At 41.0% G+C, this 21717-nt stretch overlaps 1 protein-coding gene across 3 annotated transcripts in view; it reads right to left on the reverse strand.

Moving 5' to 3' along the window:
• Positions 1-5835: 5835 nt before the first annotated feature.
• LOC113593039 (olfactory receptor 10AD1) overlaps positions 5836-21717 on the reverse strand; it is a 113709-nt gene continuing 97827 nt past the window's right edge. For all 3 annotated transcript variants that reach the window (XM_053226162.1, XM_053226163.1, XM_053226164.1), the window contains 2 exons: positions 10353-10474; positions 5836-8500 (listed from right to left, as the gene is read on the reverse strand). In XM_053226162.1, the coding sequence (XP_053082137.1) occupies positions 7537-8500; positions 10353-10357 (969 nt within the window). In that variant the 5' untranslated portion in view covers positions 10358-10474 and the 3' untranslated portion in view covers positions 5836-7536. The remainder of the gene's footprint in view (positions 8501-10352; positions 10475-21717) is intronic.

Genomic DNA, 21717 nt, shown 5'->3' on the forward strand with positions numbered 1-21717 from the left:
AACTGGCACAAAGAAGTTCCAGAAGTGAGGGGAAGTTGATTTAATGTAATAGAATCCTTCAGAAGGAAGAAGATGGCAGAGGAAAGATGATTCTGGGTCAGATTCTGACCCACAAAGATGGAATTGATTGGTGAAATGAGGGTGAAGAAAATATTGAAAGTAACTATTGCATTTTGGTTCTTCCTGATAGCCAAGGAAGTAAGGTAAGAGGTAGTCCAGGGCTACTTGAAGCCTGACTTCAAGTAACTAGAAGGTATGATTTTTATAGCCTGCAACTCTATAGGGGGAAAAGGCTCAAAGAAGATGGCATTCTCTTAAGAATAAAATTTAGTCAGTACAATTGCTTTGGAGTCCAATGAAGAGGACTGGAATGAATGATCACAGGGACCTTGCCAATGAACTCAGATTTAGAGATGTCAGGCAGAGAGTAGGCATAACTAAGAGAGTAGTCCATATATTTCAATACTTTCAAATGCACAAACTATAAGGCAAACACTGGGGGATTTGATTACAAAATAAAGATTTATGTTCTACAAAGGCCAGCGTGGACAAAGCTAATAGGTAGATGGCAGAATAAGAAACTATTTGCTTTGTCTAAAACTGACAAGGATATAATAGCCTAGAATAGATATGGATCTCCTACAAATGAACAGCAACCAGATAGAAAAAAAAAGGTGCAAAAGATATCAACAGGCAATTTAAAAAATAGGAAAAAGCTAATATGCATATAGAAATTTGATCAAAACCATCAATAATCAAAAGCACATTGAACCAACAATAATATATTAGGTTATACCTATCACACCAGCAAAAATTAGAAATCTAGAGAGTTACAGATGTCAGGGATGTGGAAATCTGCTACAAGATTGGTTTCACCACTTCTGGAAAGCAAGCTGGCATTACTTGGACACATTAAATAGATTCATACCCTATAACCCTGTAATCTCTCTCTTAAATAACATAAAACAAATTCTTTACAAGTTCAGAAGGGGGCTAATAAGAGGATGTTCATTGCAGAGTTATTTGTAGTGAAGTGGAGCTGGGGGCAATGTGGGTGTTCATCACTGGAGTAGTGGAGAAGTACAGCATGGCAAATGCACACCATGGCATCAGTGTGAAAGAACAGATTAAATGTTAGCATATGGCAAGATGGATGGAGATGAAAAACAGTGCTTAGTGAAAAACGTGACACAGAATGAGACCTATAACTCAGTAGCTTTGGAATACATTTAAAAATACATGCCTACCAAATAATAACTATTTTCTAAGAACACATTTAAACAGAAATATACACACTAAACACATCAGAAAATTGCCTATTGTTGGGGAAGAATGGGAGTGGAGATAGAATGTAAAGATGGAATAAAGAAATAAAGACATAAAACGAGGGTTTTTCCTTGCAGGCACAATGATGGTGTACCATGAACTGAGGAGTATGATGAACTCAATCCTTCAAGGAACAAAAACTTCAAAACAAAACACAGGAAAACACAAACACAAATTTATCAGCACTAAACCATGAACAGAATAGCACTTAGAGAAGAAAAAGCCGAAATGAGGAAAAACTTGTAAAAATACTGACAGCAAAATAGGCTTGTTATTCCAAAAAAGAAATACAAAGAATTGATACCTTTGATGCTCAGAACACATGGGGTGCTATATACATTTTTGGAGGCACTGATTTTAGATGTTTGAAATACCTCATCTCATTTAATCCCCATAACCACATGAGGTAGATATCTTAGAACTTTTTTGGTTGCAAGAAATGTAAACCTATCTATAATAATTTTGAGGGAAAAAAGTTTATTATAAAGACGCCAGGTTATCTCCAAAACCCAAGAGCAAAAATGCAATTGGCCCTCCAAGGTTGACGAAACCAGGGCAACCATTATCTCAGGCTCTTTCTCTGAAGGTATGGTTTTCTATCTTTGCTTCTCTCTGTCCTCCGACTTCAATCTATTCTCCCTACCTGCCAATTTTCTTTGCTTCTTCACATACATGGAAGAAGACAATGGCTCCATATCTGAGTATCTGCCTGTTCCAGCCCCAAAGTGGGTATATCTGCTGCATACCAATTCCAAATTCCTAGGAAAGAGGACTTAATCAATCTAGCTTTGCTGCACTGATTGTGGTGATAATGGGGTGTGGTGTTCCATAGTACTAACTTGACTGCCAGGGTTCACCCCAGTGGGAGAAGAAGAGGGTTCTTGGAGAATGGGCTGAGTGCCATAGCACCCTCTAAAGTATCTCCCATGGCCAATAGGACTGTGGAATATTTGCCAAACAAATGAATAATTGAATGACATGAAACTCAGCTTTCTCTAACTTCAAAGCCCATGCTCTTTGTACTACATCATACAGCTCCAAAATGTTTCCATTTGAAAAAAACTGATTTCATTACCTCTGTAAAAGAGAATGGTCTTATATTGGGTATCTCCAGAAACCAGATGGCATATTCAAATTAGGATAGTTTGGGGAATTTCATAAAGGTTTATTTATAACGGTGTGGGTAGGTTGTAGGGAAACTGCAGAGCTACAGTACCCCAAATCTGGTATTAGAGGGGCTAAGCCTGAAGAGGTAATGGGAGATGCAGTTCCAGCACTTAGAAATAGATAACTAGGTAGAGAAGGCTACAATGACAAGAGCTGAGATCTTACCTAAAGGGACTCAAGTGAGCTTGCCACAATGCCACAGGGAAAGAGCCAGAGGATTAAATAGCCTAACCTCACATTCCTACTTCCCTCTAATCTTCTGCCTATACTACTCATTGGCTGAACCCAATAGAAAGCCAGGGGTCAGGGGATCTGTTGACCTGGTTCCACGCAGGTCAGCCTCCCAAGCCCAGAGCTGGGTAAAGAGGGCCAGGAATTGATCTGCAGAGGCAAAGAGATATCTAGGCCTGTAGACTAGAAAATAGAAACAAACGTGCAATCAAATTGGAAGTCCAAAAAGATAAGACTTTAAGAGTTCCCTATAGAGGATCTAGACATGTTTAATTTTCATGTCCTGGGTAAGCCATATTTCTAGATATTAAAGTGAATATTTAGCTTAAGTCACTAATGATGAATGCCTCAGGGGCTTCCTTGGGGGATTCAAAGCTCTGCACACTCCCTCTCCACTCCTACTAGAAGAGTTTTGCTATTTTGGTTTAAAACATCAGGATTCTGCTACATTGAGAAAATAGCGCTACAACACCTCCAGGTACTATGCTAAGGACGCATAAATGAATCATAAATCAGTGGGGAAGACAGAGAAGTAAAGAAGTAAGAGTACAGTGTTAGGAAAATGCATTGGTTATGAAGGGAACCCAAATAAAGCCCAATGAATCCAGAAAGGGGAAGGAGTCAAGGAAGGCTTCCTGGAGTAACTGCAAAGGGAGGTAAAGAAGTTCCGAAGACACCGGCGTTGTCTAGAAGGGAGGAGGAGCCCAACAATGATTCACTATCACTGAAAATATCGAAGCTACAGATCGGTGGACTAGACTAGGAGGTAGGAGAACTCGACGTGATAGGCAAAGATCTATGCTCAGCCCAGCCTCCAACCTTGCTCCGCCCCCATCCCATCCCATCCCAGCGCATCCCATCCTCCACCAAAGGGGAGCGGCATTTCAGCATTTCCACTCAGCTGGGAGGGTATTCCAAACCCAAGTGACGCAGCTACCGCGGGGCCCGGCTGCTGCCTAGTCTCCCAGAATAGCTCGTGTTCCCGGGAGGTCTTCAGGTTAGCGCAATCCCGCCCCAGCGCGGCCAAGAAGACGCTCATTGGCTGCCATAACGGTGATCCGAGAAGTTGGGGAAGGGTGATTGGCCGCAGGTTTGTTTTGTTTGTTTGTTTGTTTAGTGCTGACCACGCCCATCTTCTTTACCCTCCGCAATCGGGTCAGGGCCCAAAGCCTCATGGGTAGTTTGGGCACGCTAGATTGGGAAACATGGCGTCGGTTTTAGGAGGGATCCTGAAGGCTGGAAGAGCTGGAACCAGAGCTAGAATTCCTGGGTTCCCTCCCCACGTTTTCAGGGCATGGGCTGAACTGTGGTAACCTTAGAGGCTTGTCGTGCATCCTCCCGCGACAAGTGGTTTTGCATACGGATAGTGAGGGGGCTGGGACGAGACGGTCATTTCGGAGTGATTTCTGGTTGTTGCATTTACGTGCGTTTTCGCAGTCTCTGGGGGCTTTTCGTGTGCCTCCCGGGCTCAGGAACCGGGGCAGAGGCTGAAGCAGGAGACACCACCAAGGCGTCGGCTTGTCTGGCGTTGGAGCGCTGCCTCCGCGCCCCTGCCCCTGCAAGGTCCGTTGGTGCCCCAGCCTCCCAGAGCCCAGGTCCTTGAATGAGAAAGTGCTCGCCCTTGAGAAGACAGTTTAGGTCGCTCATCCCGATTTTACAACATTCCTGGCCATACTCACCCTCCACCTTCCACGTTGAAAGCATTTCAACAAGGAATCAGGCAGTTCGTTATACCTGGAGTTACTCAACCCCAGCTTCTAGCCTCCCCGCCCCACCCCACCCCACTTTACAATTCACTGCTTATTCTTTAAGGCTTAGTTCTAATACCATCTCCTCAGTATAAAGCCTGCTCCATTCTTTGGGACAGTTATTCAGTTACATCCTTAGGCTAAATGTGGGCTCTGGAACTGCTGCCCACTTAGAAATGCCATTTGAAATGTGTGATTTTGAACAAATTAACCTCTATGAGCCCCAGTTTTGCCTCTTAAAATGGAGGTAATGTACTTCCAGGGTATTGTGAAGATCAAATGTAGAGCTGTTAGAACATAAGTGCTTGATAAATGTGAGCTGCTGTTATTATCTGCCCTCCCAACATACTTTGTATAGGCCCCTTATAACGTTTGTTCTTTATATTACCATTAATATATTATATTATATTGCCCTATTAAACTTTGAGCTTAAAAGCCAGAACTGTGTCTTGTTACAATGTCAGCGTACAAAGTGTTGGGCAAATGTAAAGCCAAGAAATTTCTTGGAAAACTTTGCAAAAAGCACCCTCTTCTTTTCCTTTCTTACTTTTTTGTTTGTTTCTCTTAAAGCCTCTTTGAGATAGGAATTCTCAAACTTGGAGAAGAAGCTGAGATCCTAGGGGGAAGAATAAGCACTTCTTTTGTTCTCCATGGTGACCACGAAGGCCCTATCCTTTCCCTTTCTGCTTGACAACTTTAGACAGGTTTCATCTCAAGTATAGGCCCCTGGCCCCTTTTCTCAGAGCATTTATTTTAGAAAACTTGTAATTGCCAATCTTTCTGTGCCCCTTTTGAAATGTATATGAATCTCCTTTAAAGCCTTTTGCTAGTTTCCAGACCCAGGGAAGGTCTTTCTCAATGACCTGGGAGCCATCCCTTTTTTATTTTATTTTATTTTATTTTATTTTATTTTATTTTATTTTATTTTATTTTATTTTATTTTATTTTTAATATAATTTGTTGTCAAGCTAGCTAATATGCAGTGTATACAGTGTGTTCATGGCTTCTGGAGTAGATTCCCATGTTTCATCACTTACACGCTACACCCAGTGCTCATCCCAACAAGTGCCTTCCTCAATGCCATCACCCATTCCCTGCCCCATTAAGCCTCAGTTTGTTCTCTGTAGTTAAGAGTCTCTTATTGTTTGTGGGAGCCATTCCTTTAAAATGCAACCCTCAGGAAGATGGCATTCCTATTTCCTAGTCTCTATGGGAGGGTAGGAGCCCAACATCAATGGGCATCTTGCTCCAAATTGCAAAACTACAACCTGTAAACTTACTTTTCCTTTGAGTAAGACCAGTCACCACACACAGGTAGCCCTACTGCGGCTCTTAAGAACTCTCCAGCCACTTGTTTTAGTAGAGTTGAGTTCAATCTCCTATTGCAATAGTCTTTTATTATTTTTTTATGTTTATTTATTTTTAAGAGAGAATGAGAGCAGGGGGAAGGGGAGAGAGGGAAGGAGACAGAGGATCTGAAGCGGGCCTCTGCGCTGATAGCAGCGAGCCTGATGCGGGGCCTGAACCCACAAACTGAGATCATGACCCGAGCCGAAGTCAGACGCTCAACTAGCAGCCACCCACCTTCCCCTCCTATTGCAGCAGTCTTAAATAAAGTCTTTCTTTCCTGTTTAACTTTGCCTGGTGTAATTTCTCTTTGATAATGGAAAATTTTTTGTTCTGTGTTTATTGTTTCTTCTCAATTATAGTGGTGTTTCATTTCTTCCTCCTTGCTGACTGAGAAGTGCTTCTCACATGTCCTCTGATATCTAGAGATTCACCAATTTGGACTCAAAAGATTAGAATTTTGTGGAGTGAAGCTACTACTTTAAGTCATTGCAGAAGGTAGTGTGATTTGTGTAATATGGAAAGGGTAGTACATCTATTTGAGGGAATCCTAACTGAGGTGCATTCATCTTATGGAAGTGGCACCAGAAAATAACAGACCTGTTCCCTTTCCTATTATTAAGAAAGGGGCATGAGAAAGATGCAATTTAAAAAAAAAAAGAGTGGTTAAGAATATAATGCTCTCTCAAGGGACGCTAAATTTGGTTACGGAGGAAAGCTAGAAGAAGTGAGAGGGGTTAGGGTTGCAAGTGGAAAGGCTTCTGCAATGGTAGAGATAGTGTGGAGAGGTGTTACTTAAAGTACAGGGAATGAAATATGTCTATTTAAGCTGGGAAGTAAGGTGCAATGAAATGAAAGATGGTTGGGAAAAAGGAAGGCAGTAGGGAGAGGGGAGTTAATTTGGAGTATATACCAGGGAAGGAAACTAATAGTCTGAGAAGCTTGGAAGAGGCATTGACCACTTGGATCATAAGGGAAATACCAAACAGTCATGTTACTTAAGGAAACTAGAAGATTTAGAAGGGATTTGACATATTGGTCTATCTCACCTGCATTTCCTCAACAACACACAAGCATAAACATAAGTTGAATGCAGTGTTATGGTAGCCACTTAAAGCCATCATAAAAGTTCTCCCTGATGGGCTAATGGAAGCTAAGAAGATGGGGTTCAGGCTTATCATCCTTAGTTTTTCTTTTTCTTCTTTTCTCTGACTTTTCTTAATGTCAACACTGCTCCCTAATTCCCTTTTTCTTAACTTCTTCCCCTATTTTTTCTTACGTAGGAGTGGGGTGGATGAGGGTGGATTCAGGATACGAGAGTGGAATGTGAGAAAGAAAAGAACACTACAATGATAAGTTGAAAGAGAAAAGTTTGCTCCTAAATGTGTATGCAAAACTCAGGCTAGGAATAGTATGTAAAAGTACTGTACGAAAAAAATTAAATGGAGTTAAGTGCACTTATGCCTTTAAAAGATGTGACAACATAGAAGAAAAACAAGAAAGTCTTAAATTATTCTCGGGAAGGCCTAAGAGAAAACAATGCTTGAAGTGAAATCAGACAGATGAGCATTAGACATCAACAGGATCTTCCAGGACTGATGCTAGTAGAAAGAAAGCTATGAATGCTCTTTCCTGGAGGCTCTCAGCATTGGAGAGTTGCCCAATTGTCAAGACTTGGGTGGTGGGGGGGGGGACTTCTCTTCCAGGAGTCTTCCCACTAGATAGATTCTGCCTGGGCCAGGCTGGTCCTCCCAAGGGCCCTCACCATGGCCCCCTTCATTTCCTTGTTTCGAAGACTATAGATGATGGGGTTGCACATGGGGGTGATGATGGTGTAGAGAAGGGAGAAAGGCTTGTCTTTGTCAGGGCCATGTGTGCTGCGAGGATTCATGTAAGAGAACATGGCTGAGGTATAGAAAAAGATGACCACAGTCAGATGGGAGGCACAAGTAGAGAAGGTCTTCCCCCGACCTGAGGAGGAGGTTCTGCCAAGGATGGAGGCCAGGATGCGGGCGTAGGAGATAACAATGAGCACCATGGGGCTGAGCAGCACCACGATGGCATCGGCAAAGATCATTTTCAGGCTAAACTGGGGGTCTCCACAAGAGAGGGCAATCACTATGGGGGCCTCACAGAAGAAGTTTTCTATGTGGTTGTCTCTGCAGAAGGGATTCCGGAATGACATATACTCAAGAAAGATGCCATTGATCAGCCCAAAGAACCAGGCAGTACTCACCAGCTTTACACAGACCTGCCGGCTCATGATCTGGGCGTAACTGAGTGGGTGGCAGATAGCAACGTAACGGTCATAGGCCATAAAAGCCAAGAGGATGCACTCGGCCACACCTACACCAAAAACCAGATACATCTGGGTCAAGCAGGAGGCAAAGGAGACAGTGTGGTTCTTGACCACCAGGTGGATTAGCATCTGTGGGATGGTGGTGGTGATGAAGCAGACATCCAGGAAGGACAGATGGCCAAGGAAGAAGTACATGGGGCTGTTGAGTCTGGGGTCTGTCCAGGTGATGAAGATGATGAGGCCATTCATGGCCATGGCAAGGCTGTAGAGGGCTAGGAAGAGGGCAAAGAGCAATGCCCGAGTGGAAGAGGAGCTCTGCTCAAAGCCCACGAGGATAAACTCTGTCACTGTGCTCCCATTCCTTAGGTCCACCATCTGCGGCCTGCTTGAGGAGGGAGGACAGGAAAAGCACAGGTGAGATAGTTGTAGGGGAATGCAAGGTACTCACTTGGGCCCAGAAACCCAGCTATAAAGGAATAACGAGCGACGGTAAACATTTTAGAACTTTAGTAAAATATGTAAGTGGCCATGTTATGGGGCAGTGAAGATATCAAGGTCACTATAGGCTGCATACATGGAATTGTAATATCAAAAATTGAGGAAGTGATGGTTATACTTTACTCTGGTTTGGTCAGGCCTCAAGTGAAGTACTGCATCTTATACAGGGCTCCAAATGTTGAAGGATTAGCCACTAACAAAAATGTATTCAAAGGTGCAAAACTCAGATAGCAGGGCTTGGAACCCAGGCTAACTGAGGAATGGTTTAAGAAATTGAGGAATGGAGTATTTGAAGGAAGACATGGTGGCTATTAGCTTAAAGAAGATCATATTTAGGAAGCACTTGGGAAATGTTTAAAGACATATTTTTTCTAGAAGAAAAAATGCTTAGTCTTAATGTATATATTTAAAACGATAAATGATTGAAGTTTCAGAGAAAACAATAACATTCTAGCCTTTGGCATTGTCCCTTAGCTGATAATAATTTGGATACCTCTGGAAACAGCCATGCTTACCAGTCATCCATCCTCTTTCCAGACTCCTTCTCCTAGTGGTTGCCTCTATTGCATCAAACACCCATGCTGTGCATGCTGGAGATGGGGCATACTTGTGAACTCTTTATTGCGTGCTTTCCTCATAGGAGACAGTTTCCCTACTGGGGTTGAAACTTAGGGCTCTGCACCATTGGGTGGAAAGTATGCAACCATCACTGTGAGACAAGGGAAGCTATGAGCAGGGCACAAATTCAGCCTTTTTGGAATGGACCTTCAGAAAATCTTGATCTGTCCCTTTGCTTCTGGGATAAGTCTTGTTCTTTTTCTATCATCAGAGAATGAGAATTCAGAAACTCATGTTCTTTTCTCATTATTGTAAATTTTAGGAAGTCATTATGTTCATATTAAATCTCTCTTGTACTTTTCATCTTGTCTTTGAGTTAGGATATCAGATCCCTTCCACTTTCAGATGCTTATAGTTGGTTAGTATATTCCTTTTTAACCTCAAGTTCTGCCAACTACCCTTCATTTTCTTTTCTCCCACTCCTTTTTCTATACACTCTCACTCTACCCCCTGTGTTAGTCTTTTGCTCTCCCTTTTCCACTTCTACTTCTCACTCTTTCTTCCCCCTCTCCCTTTCTCATATTTGGTGTGGGTGTTTGCCATTTAGCTACCTCTGGGTGGACTCCCTTCTCTTCTCCATATCTTTGTTTTTTTCTCCATGTCTTTAAATATCTCAAGTTGCCTATCTTAATTTTAGAAGAGATGTACCCAATTACTGCCACTCCTTTTAGCGTTGTATTCTCGGTAGGTGATTTCCTGATAGGTCAGGCAGTGGGCCATTCCCATCATCTGTACTTTGGAATGCCCCTCTAGAACTTGTACCTAGATATTCTCCTCTTCAGGCCCCAGAAAAGGCAGGGAGGGTCAGAGAGCAATGTTTAATCCAAGATATGGCTTGGAATCACGGACCCAGTGGACATATTGGGGCTGAGGTCAGAATCTGGGCAAGAGAAGTCAGTGAGCTATGCTCCAGACAAGCCTGGGACTTGTCCAAGAAGAAACTGAAGTTCAACCTAAGAAAGCACTAGGATCTATAGGAGTATAAATTCTTATTTGTGGTTCACAGTCCCAGAAAGAATACTCTGTGATACCTGGCATCTAGTGCCCTGTTAACAACCAGGGTTAACGAATCAAGCATTGGTATAAATAAACAGGATAATTTGAAAATCATATCCCACCTCATTCTGTTGCTTGGCTGGTGGTGAAGTTTGTCACTGAATCACTGCAGCAAATAATAGAGAAAATCTCATTGTATTTGAAGAACTGGTCCAGGGAGGATGGTCTGACCTGATGGGCCACTCTGGAAGAGAAGTTGTGGTAAAGACCTTGTTAGTTCTTTGATATCCACACCATAGGTGATATTTACTTAAATAATAATACTAAGTTATGTGTGTACTGCACTTCAACTGTCACATATTCCATTTGTTAATAACCCTATTTGCTCCGATTTTTTCATAGTGTATGTTTTGACCTTCTCAGGATTTTTTAAAAAATGTGTATTTATTTATGTTGAGAGAGGAAGAGGGGAAAGAGGCAGAGAGAGAGAGAGAGAGGGAGAATCCTGAGCAGGCTCCTAGCTCAGTGCAGAGCCCAAAACAGGGCTTCATCTCATGAACCTGGGGTCATGACCTGAGCCGAAATCAAGAGCTGGATGATTAACTAAGCCACCCAGACACCCTGCTTCTCAGGATTTTTAATTTTGTCTCAGTGCTAGCTGAATCTTTGCACTTTGACTTGAAAAATCACATGCTCTCTTAATTGTTACTTAAAGAAATACCAGCAAGAAAATAAGAAAACATTCATTCTCCTTTAGCTGCTGATAATCTCATATTATTCTAAAACATGTCCTTGAAGTTATTTCTGATCAAAGAATTTTCTGAGACTGGTTATAAGAAATTGTTGCTATGTGCTGTAAACCTAACCTTGAACTTCTAAAATATCATTTTTATTGGTGAGCTTAATTATGGCCATGGTAATATTTAAACTGATAACTCTCTGTTTTCAGAAAGGCACATATACTTGTGAGAATGCTTTGTTAAACTAGAAGAGGATCATGGGATTTTCTTATGCCAAGTGTACAGATATAAGATACATAACCACCGGTGATGCCTTGAATTTCTTGTTTAAAGAGTCAAGGGCCTGTAATCTCATTTAAATTAATAGTAGTTTATAAAATAGTCCACACATGTCACGACATTTGAACCTCTGACTTAGTATTATAGTTTAATGATATAATTTAATCTCATTGAAGACCCTCTGTTAAGTTATGATGGACAATGTAGTTGAACATCATTTGGCAGGGAGAAAGGAATAGGGAATACATTATCAACTGTGGGTCTAGAGTGGCTTCAGAATTGATTAACTTACTGTTCTGATTCATTTTAGAACCCATCTGCAAGCAAAATAGAACTGTTCAAAAGTTCTAAGAGCCTCTCAATAGAGCAGTGATTTGTGTTGGAGGAGTAGCCAATATGAAGGTGTAGGTAGGACTGTTTTAATATTTTACACCCTATAGTTAACCATAGACTTAATGGTTACAATACTAGATACTATCATGAGTAGGGTAGGGTAGGGATTAATTTCTTCCATATTCCTGATATTTCCTTCCACATGGGTGAAATTGTGATAGCATAACACTCCTGACCTTTCTCTTCTTCATTTACACCATACCATAGGGGGTGGCTTACTTGATTGGTGACTTTAGAAGGAGAAATGGAGCATGTGTTGTCTATCCCTTTCCTCTCACCTTCCCCTTGGGAATGAATGGCCTTCTCCAGGGTAGCCTCTAACCCTGTTTGGGGAGACTCTGTGGTTGTACAGTCTTGCCAACACAGAGGAAATTTTATCTGTCTGACTCTGTGCTTCTGGATTAGGAAGTCCAAATGCTCAAATGTCTGCTTTGTTATTAATAAAAATGATGTTTTAGCTTCCATCTCAGACTTGTCTTATTTCTCAGATGATTCAGACTCAGTTGGGAAGAGCAGTGTTATTTAATGAACCCCTCAAAGTCCCTAATGATTATTGTTAGTAATATAATCACATATATGGAAATAAAATTTAAACCAGGAAATGTGATACAGCCTTGGTTATAACGAAAAGAAACTATGAGTCATGATGATGTCTGGGAAGATCCTGAGAGAGCAGAGTTGTGCTGATACACATATGTTGAATGCTCAAAGTATAGTGCTGGTGAGTTAAGGGAGAGAAGTCTACATTCCATGACCACAGGAGCACAATGAACAAAGTGTGCTATTGTAGACTAGACTGGTGGGAAAATGTCTCATTATAATGTAAGATTTTGATTCCTGTCATATTTACTGAAGAGAATCAGGACACTATTGAATACATTCAACAGTTAGCCACAATGATCCTGTTGCTTTCCTAGCATGCTATGACCACAGGAAAGAAAATATAATACAATACAGCACCGTATTGTTTATTCTGTAGAGTATGTTTGTTTTAAGAATGAGATTAGTTCACTTAAGTTGTAAACAAATTCACCAGCCCTGTTTAAATCATGTAGATTCTCAGAAAGCCTCAGCCTCTGTGAGGCTTGGCTATTCTCTTTCAGGTCTGCTGTAAATAAAATGTGCCTCTAGTAATTTCAAATCTTAAATAGCTTGAAACCTGGTTTATCTTCTGCATACCCTAATCCCTTGCTTTTTGGATTAAATACATAATTTCATGACCAAGCAACAGAAACATTGTGGCTAACTGTTGAATGTATTCAATAGTGTCCTGATTCTCTTCAGTAAATATGACAGGAATCAAAATCTTACATTATAATGAGACATTTTCCCACCACTCTAGTCTACACCCAAAAAGCATTATTTTCCTGAGCAGAAAAATTTTATGATAGATATATTTATCAAGGAGTTCATGGAGCTCTGGGGAATCAGTAGGTATATTTCAGAGTGTCCGTGCATCTCTGAAATGTTGTAGGAAAATGTGTGCACGAGATCATTTTTCTTGGAGAGTTCATAGCTTAATCAACGTGTCAAAGGCAACTGGAAACCACAAAGGGTAAAAAACTTGTCATTTAGAGATTTGAAGTCATTAAGTTCCCATAGACTTCTCTTCTTTAGACTGAAAATCAAAGTATTCTTTCATCTTGCTGAATTGTTTGTTTCCTCAAAAATATCTCTATGGAGTGTGATTGAGACATGGTTGAGCACCCAGTTCTACCACTGGTAGCCTCTTGAGATCATAGTTATTCCCAAGAGGTCTCAAAGAAGTCGTCCAGGAAAACACTTTATTACTAGCTTGGGCTTTGGCTCCCAATCCTTATATTAGAGGGCTCCTAGCTCTCATGTTTGAGGAGGACCACATGGTAAGCTTTCTTTGCCTGGGCCACTCAGTGTCCTAAGGCCTACAGTGCTAAAAGTAGTGAGAAGTCTCCTGGTTTCTATCCTCCAGACCTATATTCCCATCTTACTATCATAATTAAAAGAAGAATAAACAGGCCTAAGAACAGGGTTGGGATGGGGAGGAGGGTACAATAAGATGAGTAATTAAATAGCATATTTATGATATAAGTTCAGAAAATGAAATTCTAAATCACCATGGAGGCAGTATTTCTGGCCATATGAACAACCAGGTCTTATCTAGAGACAGTATCAATGTTTGTTTTTTTGTTATTGTTGTTGTTTTGTTTGTTTGTATTTGGAGAAGTAGGAGGAGGTAGCAGAATTAAAAAAAAAAAAAAGGAGCTTCAATGCCCTTGAGGAAGTTCATCCTGGGAAAAACCTCTGTGATGACCAGTGGTTTTCCATTTCCTTCAAGGTTAGGACAAGCAGAAATGGTAGCTAGATGAACTTTCAGCCCCACAAGGGCTTTTAAACAATGATATTACTGGTTAAGGGGTATAGTTTCTTGCTCTGTAGGTTTTTTGAGAATATTTCACTGAAAGTTCTAGTATGTCAGGTCTGTTTTAGACTGGTCCAGTACCAAGGCAAAGGACAGACACCAGCCTACATAATTATCAGTGCCCCCAGGAGGATCCATGGCTCCTCCTCCTATCCTTCCTCCTCAGTTAATTGTATTATTTGAACCCTAAGTAACCTAAATCAGAAACCACAAAGTCACCTTTCACTCTTGTCTTTCTAACCTCCATATTACATTAAGTGCCAATATTCTTTATCTTCTCCTACTCACCTACAGACACCCTAAAGTCCAGCTACAACTCACATCCCCCACAATACCATAGGCCTCCAAGTCTCTGTGTATGCGATTCTCTCTTTCTGGAATTCATTCTTCAGACATTTTCTCTATTTGGCAAAATCTTGCTTTTATAAGACCAACATCAAGTCCTGCATCCATAGTGAAGCCTTCAATTACTCTTGCCCAGGTCAGCCTATCTGAAGTGGCACTCACTCCTACATCTGCTAGGGGAAACACTCATCACATGCTACAACATCTTCCATCTATTACAAGCTCCTTAATCACAGGGATTTTACATCTTTATCTCCTGGACACTGCCTAGCACATAGCTATATTTGCTGAAAATAGAATAAATGAAAATCTGAGTTCCAACTTTCTGCATTATTTAATGTTGCCAGTGGCATCAACTTTATTTTTTTTAATTTTTTTAAAATTATTTTTTTTAACGTTTATTTATTTTTTGAGAGAGAGGGAGCTGTCAGCACAGAACCCGATGCAGGGTTCGAACCCACAAGCCATGAGATCATGGCCTGAGCCGAAGTTGGACTGAGCCACCAGGCGCCCCCAGTGGCATCAACTTGGGAAATAAATTCCTTTAAATCTATTTTTTTAAGTCTGTAAAATACATAATTGTATGGTTGTTCTGAAGATTAAGAGGAGATTTATTAATTCAATCAAAAATGTGTGTGTATGTATATATATATAAATCCCATAGAACAGTATTTGCAGTAGGGAAAGTGCTCCACAAAACTAATGTTTCCTTTTCTAGGTCACTGGATAACTAAAAAATATTGAGACATTTACATTTTTAAATGTCAGTAATCCTCAAAATGGCTTGAAGCCTCTTAAAAACTGAATCCACAAATTAAAAATGTATTTCTAAGCATTACGTTCTGGCAAAGCATGCAGTACAGTTGGGGGTAGAGATATTTTTACAAATGAACTATAATATGATATGGTTAAGAGCTCTAATAGGGCTTTAATAAAATATTGCAGAATCTCAGGGCACCCGGGTGGCTCAGTTGGTTAAGCATCCAACTTTGGCTCAGGTCATGATCTCATGGTTTGTGGGTTTGAGCCCCATGTCAGGCCCTGTGCTGACAGCTCAGAGCCTGGAGTTTGCTTGGGATTCTGTGTCTCCCTGTCTCTCTGCCCCTCCCCTACTTGCACTCTGTCTCTGTCTCTCCCTCTCAAAAATAACATTTAAAAAAATTTTTTAAAGGGGCGCCTGGGTGGCGCAGTCGGTTAAGCGTCCGACTTCAGCCAGGTAACGATCTCGCGGTCCGTGAGTTCGAGCCCCGCGTCAGGCTCTGGGCTGGTGGCTCAGAGCCTGGAGCCTGTTTCCGATTCTGTGTCTCCCTCTCTCTCTGCCCCTCCCCTGTTCATGCTCTGTCTCTCTCTGTCCCAAAAATTAAAAAACGTTGAAAAAAAAATTAAAAAAAAATTTTTTTTTAAATACTGCAGGATCTCAACAGTAGTAAAATAATGAAATGCTCAGGGGAAAAGTGTATAATAAGAAAAGTGTAATAAGAAAAGCCTCAGGAAAAAATATCTGCTAATGATGGACAGATTCAGAGGCTGTTCTTGGAAAAGGGCATTTTTATAAAAGAAAAAATGGCCAATCTAGGTGGGAACATGGATTAAGTCCAGAAAATCTTCAGTTTAGATATAAATTGAAATTATCATAAACTTTGAGGAAGACTCTAAGAGGCAAAAAGTGGCCCTAAAAAAGATGTTCTTTTAGTAAATTGAATTATTAGTAGATATGTGATTATTGTGATATAAAGGATAGATCCAATGATGAAAACCAGTTTCTCCTCAATATTTATTAAGGAAAATAGAAATTCCTGTACCCAGTTTGACAATGAATGGGTATATTGGAGGCATCAACTTCCATAATGGCTGATACTCAATAATTTTGAAATTAAATATATAAAATAAAACATTTAACTAATTGGGGCTTATTTGAGAATTGAGTGGAGATTTTCACTGCTTCTCAAGGCTAAGAAGTGAGAGACAGGCTGAAAAACTCTCATAATTAAATAAGACTAGATAAACAGGCAGCCTTCAGGAAGAAGGTAAAGGCATCCACTCTCCTGATTCCAGCCCAGAGAATGTACAGTTCACCCTAAAGTGAATAATCAATTTCTCTTTGTTAACTAAGAATGAGATTTTAAAAAACAAAAGAAGGACCATTGATCATTTAAAAATACAGGCATGATGAAAACCTCTAGAAAGCTATAAGGGCCCTTGAATTAACTCTGCTAAAAGAGAAGGGCAACCAGTATCTACAGAGCTCCTTGTTAGTGAGAGTGGGGTCATCCATAACCAGAGATCAGGAAAAATGTACAAGTTGCAGACCTATCTGTGAAGGAAGAGAACCAAGTATTTTGTATCTAGCTGGATTGTATCTCACATCAGAATTATTAGAAAGACAGGGGTGCCTGGGTGGCTCAGTTGGTGAAGTGTCTGACTCTTGATTTCAGATTAGGTCATGATCCAAGGGTTGTGGTTGTGGGATTGGGCCCCATGTCAGGCTCTGAGCTGAGTGTGGAGCTTGCTTAAGATTCTCTCTCTCTCTCTCTCTCTCTCTCTCTCTCTCTGTGTGTGTGTGTGTCTCTCTCTCTCCCTCTGCCCCTCTCCCTTGCTTTCTAAAATAAAATACAATAAAATACAATAAAATAAAAGATAAGATAAGATAAGATAAGATAAAATTTTAGAAAGATAGTAACCTACAGTGAGACTCTTCACCAGGAGCCAAAAAAAGTGAAACTAGAAAGACCTTGTAAGACAAAAGCTGTCACCCATCAGGCCTTATTCTGAGACCTATTGCAGTAGCCCCATCATTAGAAAGACAGTCCAGGCCTTTACCAAATCCTTACATTGTCAGAAAAAAATAATTGTTTTTCCTTCTGATTTTATGCATTATTCAGAATGCCCTGTAATTGTGGTATTTTTAAAGATTTAAAAAAACTTTGGACCCTCATGAGTTTTGCTAACACATCCACATGAACTTTGAGGAATTTAAGAATAAATTGGAAGACGACAGGTTGTGCCATGTGGTACCTAACAAAGTTTTATAGACAAAAGCATATGGAACCATGGTTGAAAAGATATTTGGAGGACAGATGTAAATGATTTTTAAGGAAAGACGACCCACCTCAATGTCTTACTAAATCACTTCAGAAGTGTTTCTATAGATCTACCATTTCCCCTCTTGTCTATTTTAAGCTCATTCCCATCTCCATTTTCTTAAGTGAGATGGACACGGAGTAGTCTCTTTGCTCCTCCATGTGCATTTTCAATAATTGGCTTGCAAGAAAGATTTATCCAATTGAGTTAAATTGTAGAAATGTTCTAAAATCTCTCATTGTGTCTCTCTTAGTCTTCTGCCTTCTTTTTGCTTCAGCTACCTCTTTGCTCCTGGATTCACTTCAATCTCTCCATATCTCTCTGAAACTGAGGCCCCCAAAGTACCTGCAGTCCCCTGATGATGACCTGGCCAGGGCCAAATATTATAAATGTGCCAATGCTGGGCATGCCAGATGCCTATTATGGGCTAGATTCCTGTGATGTCCAAAAGGTAAATGTAGGTCACACACTCTCCCAGAAGACCTTATTGATCTGCACTAGTGGGAGATACCATAAATAATGGAAATACCAAAAATAACGTCAGTTTCATCATAGCTCAAGTTCTAACTCCGTATTTTGCTTCCCTCCTTCTCGTAAGACATGATCATCCATTGTGCTTATCCATTCTCTGAGCCCTAATGTGAACTTCCTATTCCATTAGAAGCTATAATGAAACCAGACTAGACTTGTTGCTCCTCTCTCTTGTCAGTCATTTTCAGTATGGAACGTTAAAGAGTAAAACAACCAAAAAAGCAAAGGGAAAAAGAGAGAAAATGATATGCAAAGGTATTCATAATGATATTCCTCTGAATGTTGATGGCCTGTGTATATGTCCAAAGAGGGATGAGTAACAAATTGAAGAGGAGAACTTAGTAATCAAGAATTACTCAACATCAGCAGATTGGATAACTTCAGCTGTTCTGTGGCATTAGTTAATCTGAGCTATTTTACTATTTAAAATGCCTGAAAAAAACTGGAGTGACTCTAAATGGCTTAGAGAAGAAAGAGAGAAAAAATTAGAGGTAATGAGAGATGGGGGAGGGGGGATGTGTACCAATAGAATAGAAGAATATAAAGCTGAAGCACAGAAAGATTCCTGGACTGAGAAATGGATGATTTTAAAAGGTGAATAGTTATATATTTAGAGATTCAAAAACTACATCTATAACCTGATCTTATCACTTTATAGGGAAGCAAAGAGGCTAATTGGGTAAAGTACAGGGACTTTGTAGGCAAGCATACCTGAAATTCAGCCTCGGCATTGTCACTTACTATAATGTGGAGTTGGCTAGCTGAGTCACAAGTTTTTTCTCCTATAAAATAAGGATTAACTAAAATAATGCACAGTTAATGGGTGGCACAGATTAGATAATAAATAAAAATTAGTTGTGATCTCTGTTTCCTCTTCATCTCCGTGTGGTTTCACTTCACATGTGGAAGGAATATTGTAAAGATCTGTCCAGTTTCCCACTTGCAGAAACTCAGAGAAAGGGAAGGATCTCATCCATCCTAATGGTTCCTACTTCTCCCTGTCAGGAGGGACTTTCCATCTAACTAAGTTTTTTTCCCCCTAATATATTTTAGTCCCATTTTCTCTTAATCTTCTCCCAGAAACATTGCAAAAAATATCAACCCCAAGCTCTGTATCACAATCTCTAGGAAAGGATCATCATTGAGTCGCTTCTCAGCCTCTCTTTCTCCAGGTAACAATAAAGAAAAATGCCAGATAAATAGAAAACACTGACATGCACAAGCATAAAGAGGAAGACTGAAAAAGGAAAGGAGAAAAAGTAATCCTCTGGGAGGATACTAGGATATCCTAGGATATCTCTGGTATAGCAGAGAGATCTTACCCACACCAAACAAAAAAGGAGGAAAAATGTTAAAGCCAAAGAAAGAATTAGAGAGACTGAAATAGAGAAGAGTGAAATAGGAAAGAATGTGCACATGTGACAAGATGGTGTATGTGTGGAAAAGTGATGAATAGGTGGATATTTAGGGGAGGGATAAAGAAGCACATCAAGAGACAGAGAACTAAGAACCCAAATCTCAGCACAAAGAGAGAGAGAGAGAGAGAGAGAGAGAGAGAGAGAGAGGGAGAGAGAGAAAGCCAAAGCCAAAGGCAAATGTGGAAAAAGAGACTGAGAGACTGACCAGGCAAGCTAGGCATGGCTCCCTGGTCATGTGGAATCAGAACTAAATAGCCAGGTACTTGGATTCTGCTTCCTTAAGTTCTAGGAGTACAAGATTGACCTTCTGGATTGTCTTTCTCTCTGCAGCAATTAGAGACTGGTCTTTGCAAACCAGACTGGCCCCACCAGAAACATCCAAGCCATAAGCCCCTCAGTCAGAGCCATGAGGGCTGGTGGGCAGACTCTGAGAACCTGGTGGGGACTCAGAGGGAGATCCCAAGAAAAGAGTAGCTGGAGAGAATTAGAAAAGTGGAGACAGAGCTAGGCATCTAGAAAGCGAGAAATAGACAAGGTGGAGGTTAATGGAGTGTCCTCTCCTTCATGGCCACTGTGTGAAGAGCCTGGTGTGATCTGAACACAGGTGGTCACTGAGGGAGTCAGGGGGTATTCATCTCTGATAGATGCCAACCAAGTCAGGCTCAACTTTCATTGCGGAAGTGAGTACATTTACTGACCTTCTCCACGGGCTTTGGTACATGAGGGTGATGACATTGGCTCTGCTGATCTCAGCCCCAGAAGAGGGATCCACAGGCATAGAGTGAGGGTACCGTGAATTTTGCTGCAAACCAGCTGCTTATTTATAGGACAGGGAGTATGACATCCTTCTGTGAATGCACATGTGCAAGGTGTGCATGCATGCACATATGCACATAGATGTGAGCTTCTAACTGGTTACTGCTGGGAGCCAACTGTAATAAGGCCAACTATCTCTTCCTGAAGTGTTACCATTCTAACTGGATCCCCAGGGATAGTCTCAAACCAGTCCAATCCAAGACTCCCTCGTGAGGCTATGTCCACGGCAGGTGGCCTGGAAAGTCTAGACTAGTCTCAGGTTTTCCCAGAGAAGTTCTGGTCCATTTACCAGGTAACTTGATAGATAAGGGGCCTAGCAAATATCATTATCCCTGTGTTTTCAGCTTTAAATCTGGGAGCCCTTTAACTCTTGTCTACCAATTTTATTTTGCATTAATTTTCTAGTTGGGTTTCTGATGACTTGTGCCCCCAATTAAATATTCACTTTCATACGATTACACTACATTCAGCACAACAACAAACACTGGCTGAGTACCCACTCTGCTCCAGTTACCTTGTTAAATGCTGCCAATAGGGTGTTAAACAAACAGCCACAAGCTCTCCTTGATAACATGCCTCCCTTCTAACTGCCATCCTCTACCTCTTCATTATCACACTTCCATTCTTCAAATCTGGAATGACCTTCTTTTTAGCTTTTTTTTTTTAATTTTAGAGAGAGAGAGAGAGAGTGCACGCACACAAATTGGGGAGAGGGGCAGAGGGAGAGATAGAGAGTCTTAAGCAGGCTTCATGCTCAGTATGGAGCCCAACACAGGGCTTGATCCCATGACCCTGGAATCATGACTTGAGCCGAAATCAAGGGTTGGACGCTCAACCAACTGAGTCACCCAGGCGCCCCTGGAATAACTTCTTCCCCCTGATCTACCCACTGTTCTTCCCAAACGCTGCCTGCCTAGTACTGAATTAGATTCAGCATAACTCAAAGAACTTCAGTCATCCTCATATCCCCTCAATCCTCTAATGCTCTTCTTTCTACCCCTGGAGAGCCTGGAGTCCTATAAAGTTAAAGTTTATGATGCTTGCGTCCTGACTCATTCTAAATGTGTGGGATGGCTTTTTGTCTCCACTCACCACCAACCAAGTGGTCTCCAAGTCTAGGTCTTACAAGATCTAATATAATTGGGGCATTTGGGAAACATAATTCAGTTTGGAGGAAGACACGATTTTCAAGCATAAGTCACAAAAGCTAAGCTTCAGGATATTGACCTTTGCAGTACAAGATGTCTGACATTGTTCAGATACCAATTCAAAAAGTCCTAAAAAAAAAAAAAAAAGCCAACTTGTCAAGTTCTTTATAGCTATTTCTTTAAAAAAAATTTTTTAACGTTTATTTATTATTGAAAGGCAGAGAGAGAGGGTGAGCAGGGGAGGGGCAGAGAGAGAGGGAGACACAGACTCTGAATCAGGCTCCAGGCTCTGAGCTGTCAGCACAGAGCCTGACGTGGGGCTTGAACCCACAAACCGC

This window comes from Acinonyx jubatus, chromosome B4, assembly GCF_027475565.1.
Source record: "Acinonyx jubatus isolate Ajub_Pintada_27869175 chromosome B4, VMU_Ajub_asm_v1.0, whole genome shotgun sequence".
NCBI classification, from domain to species: domain Eukaryota; kingdom Metazoa; phylum Chordata; class Mammalia; order Carnivora; family Felidae; genus Acinonyx; species Acinonyx jubatus.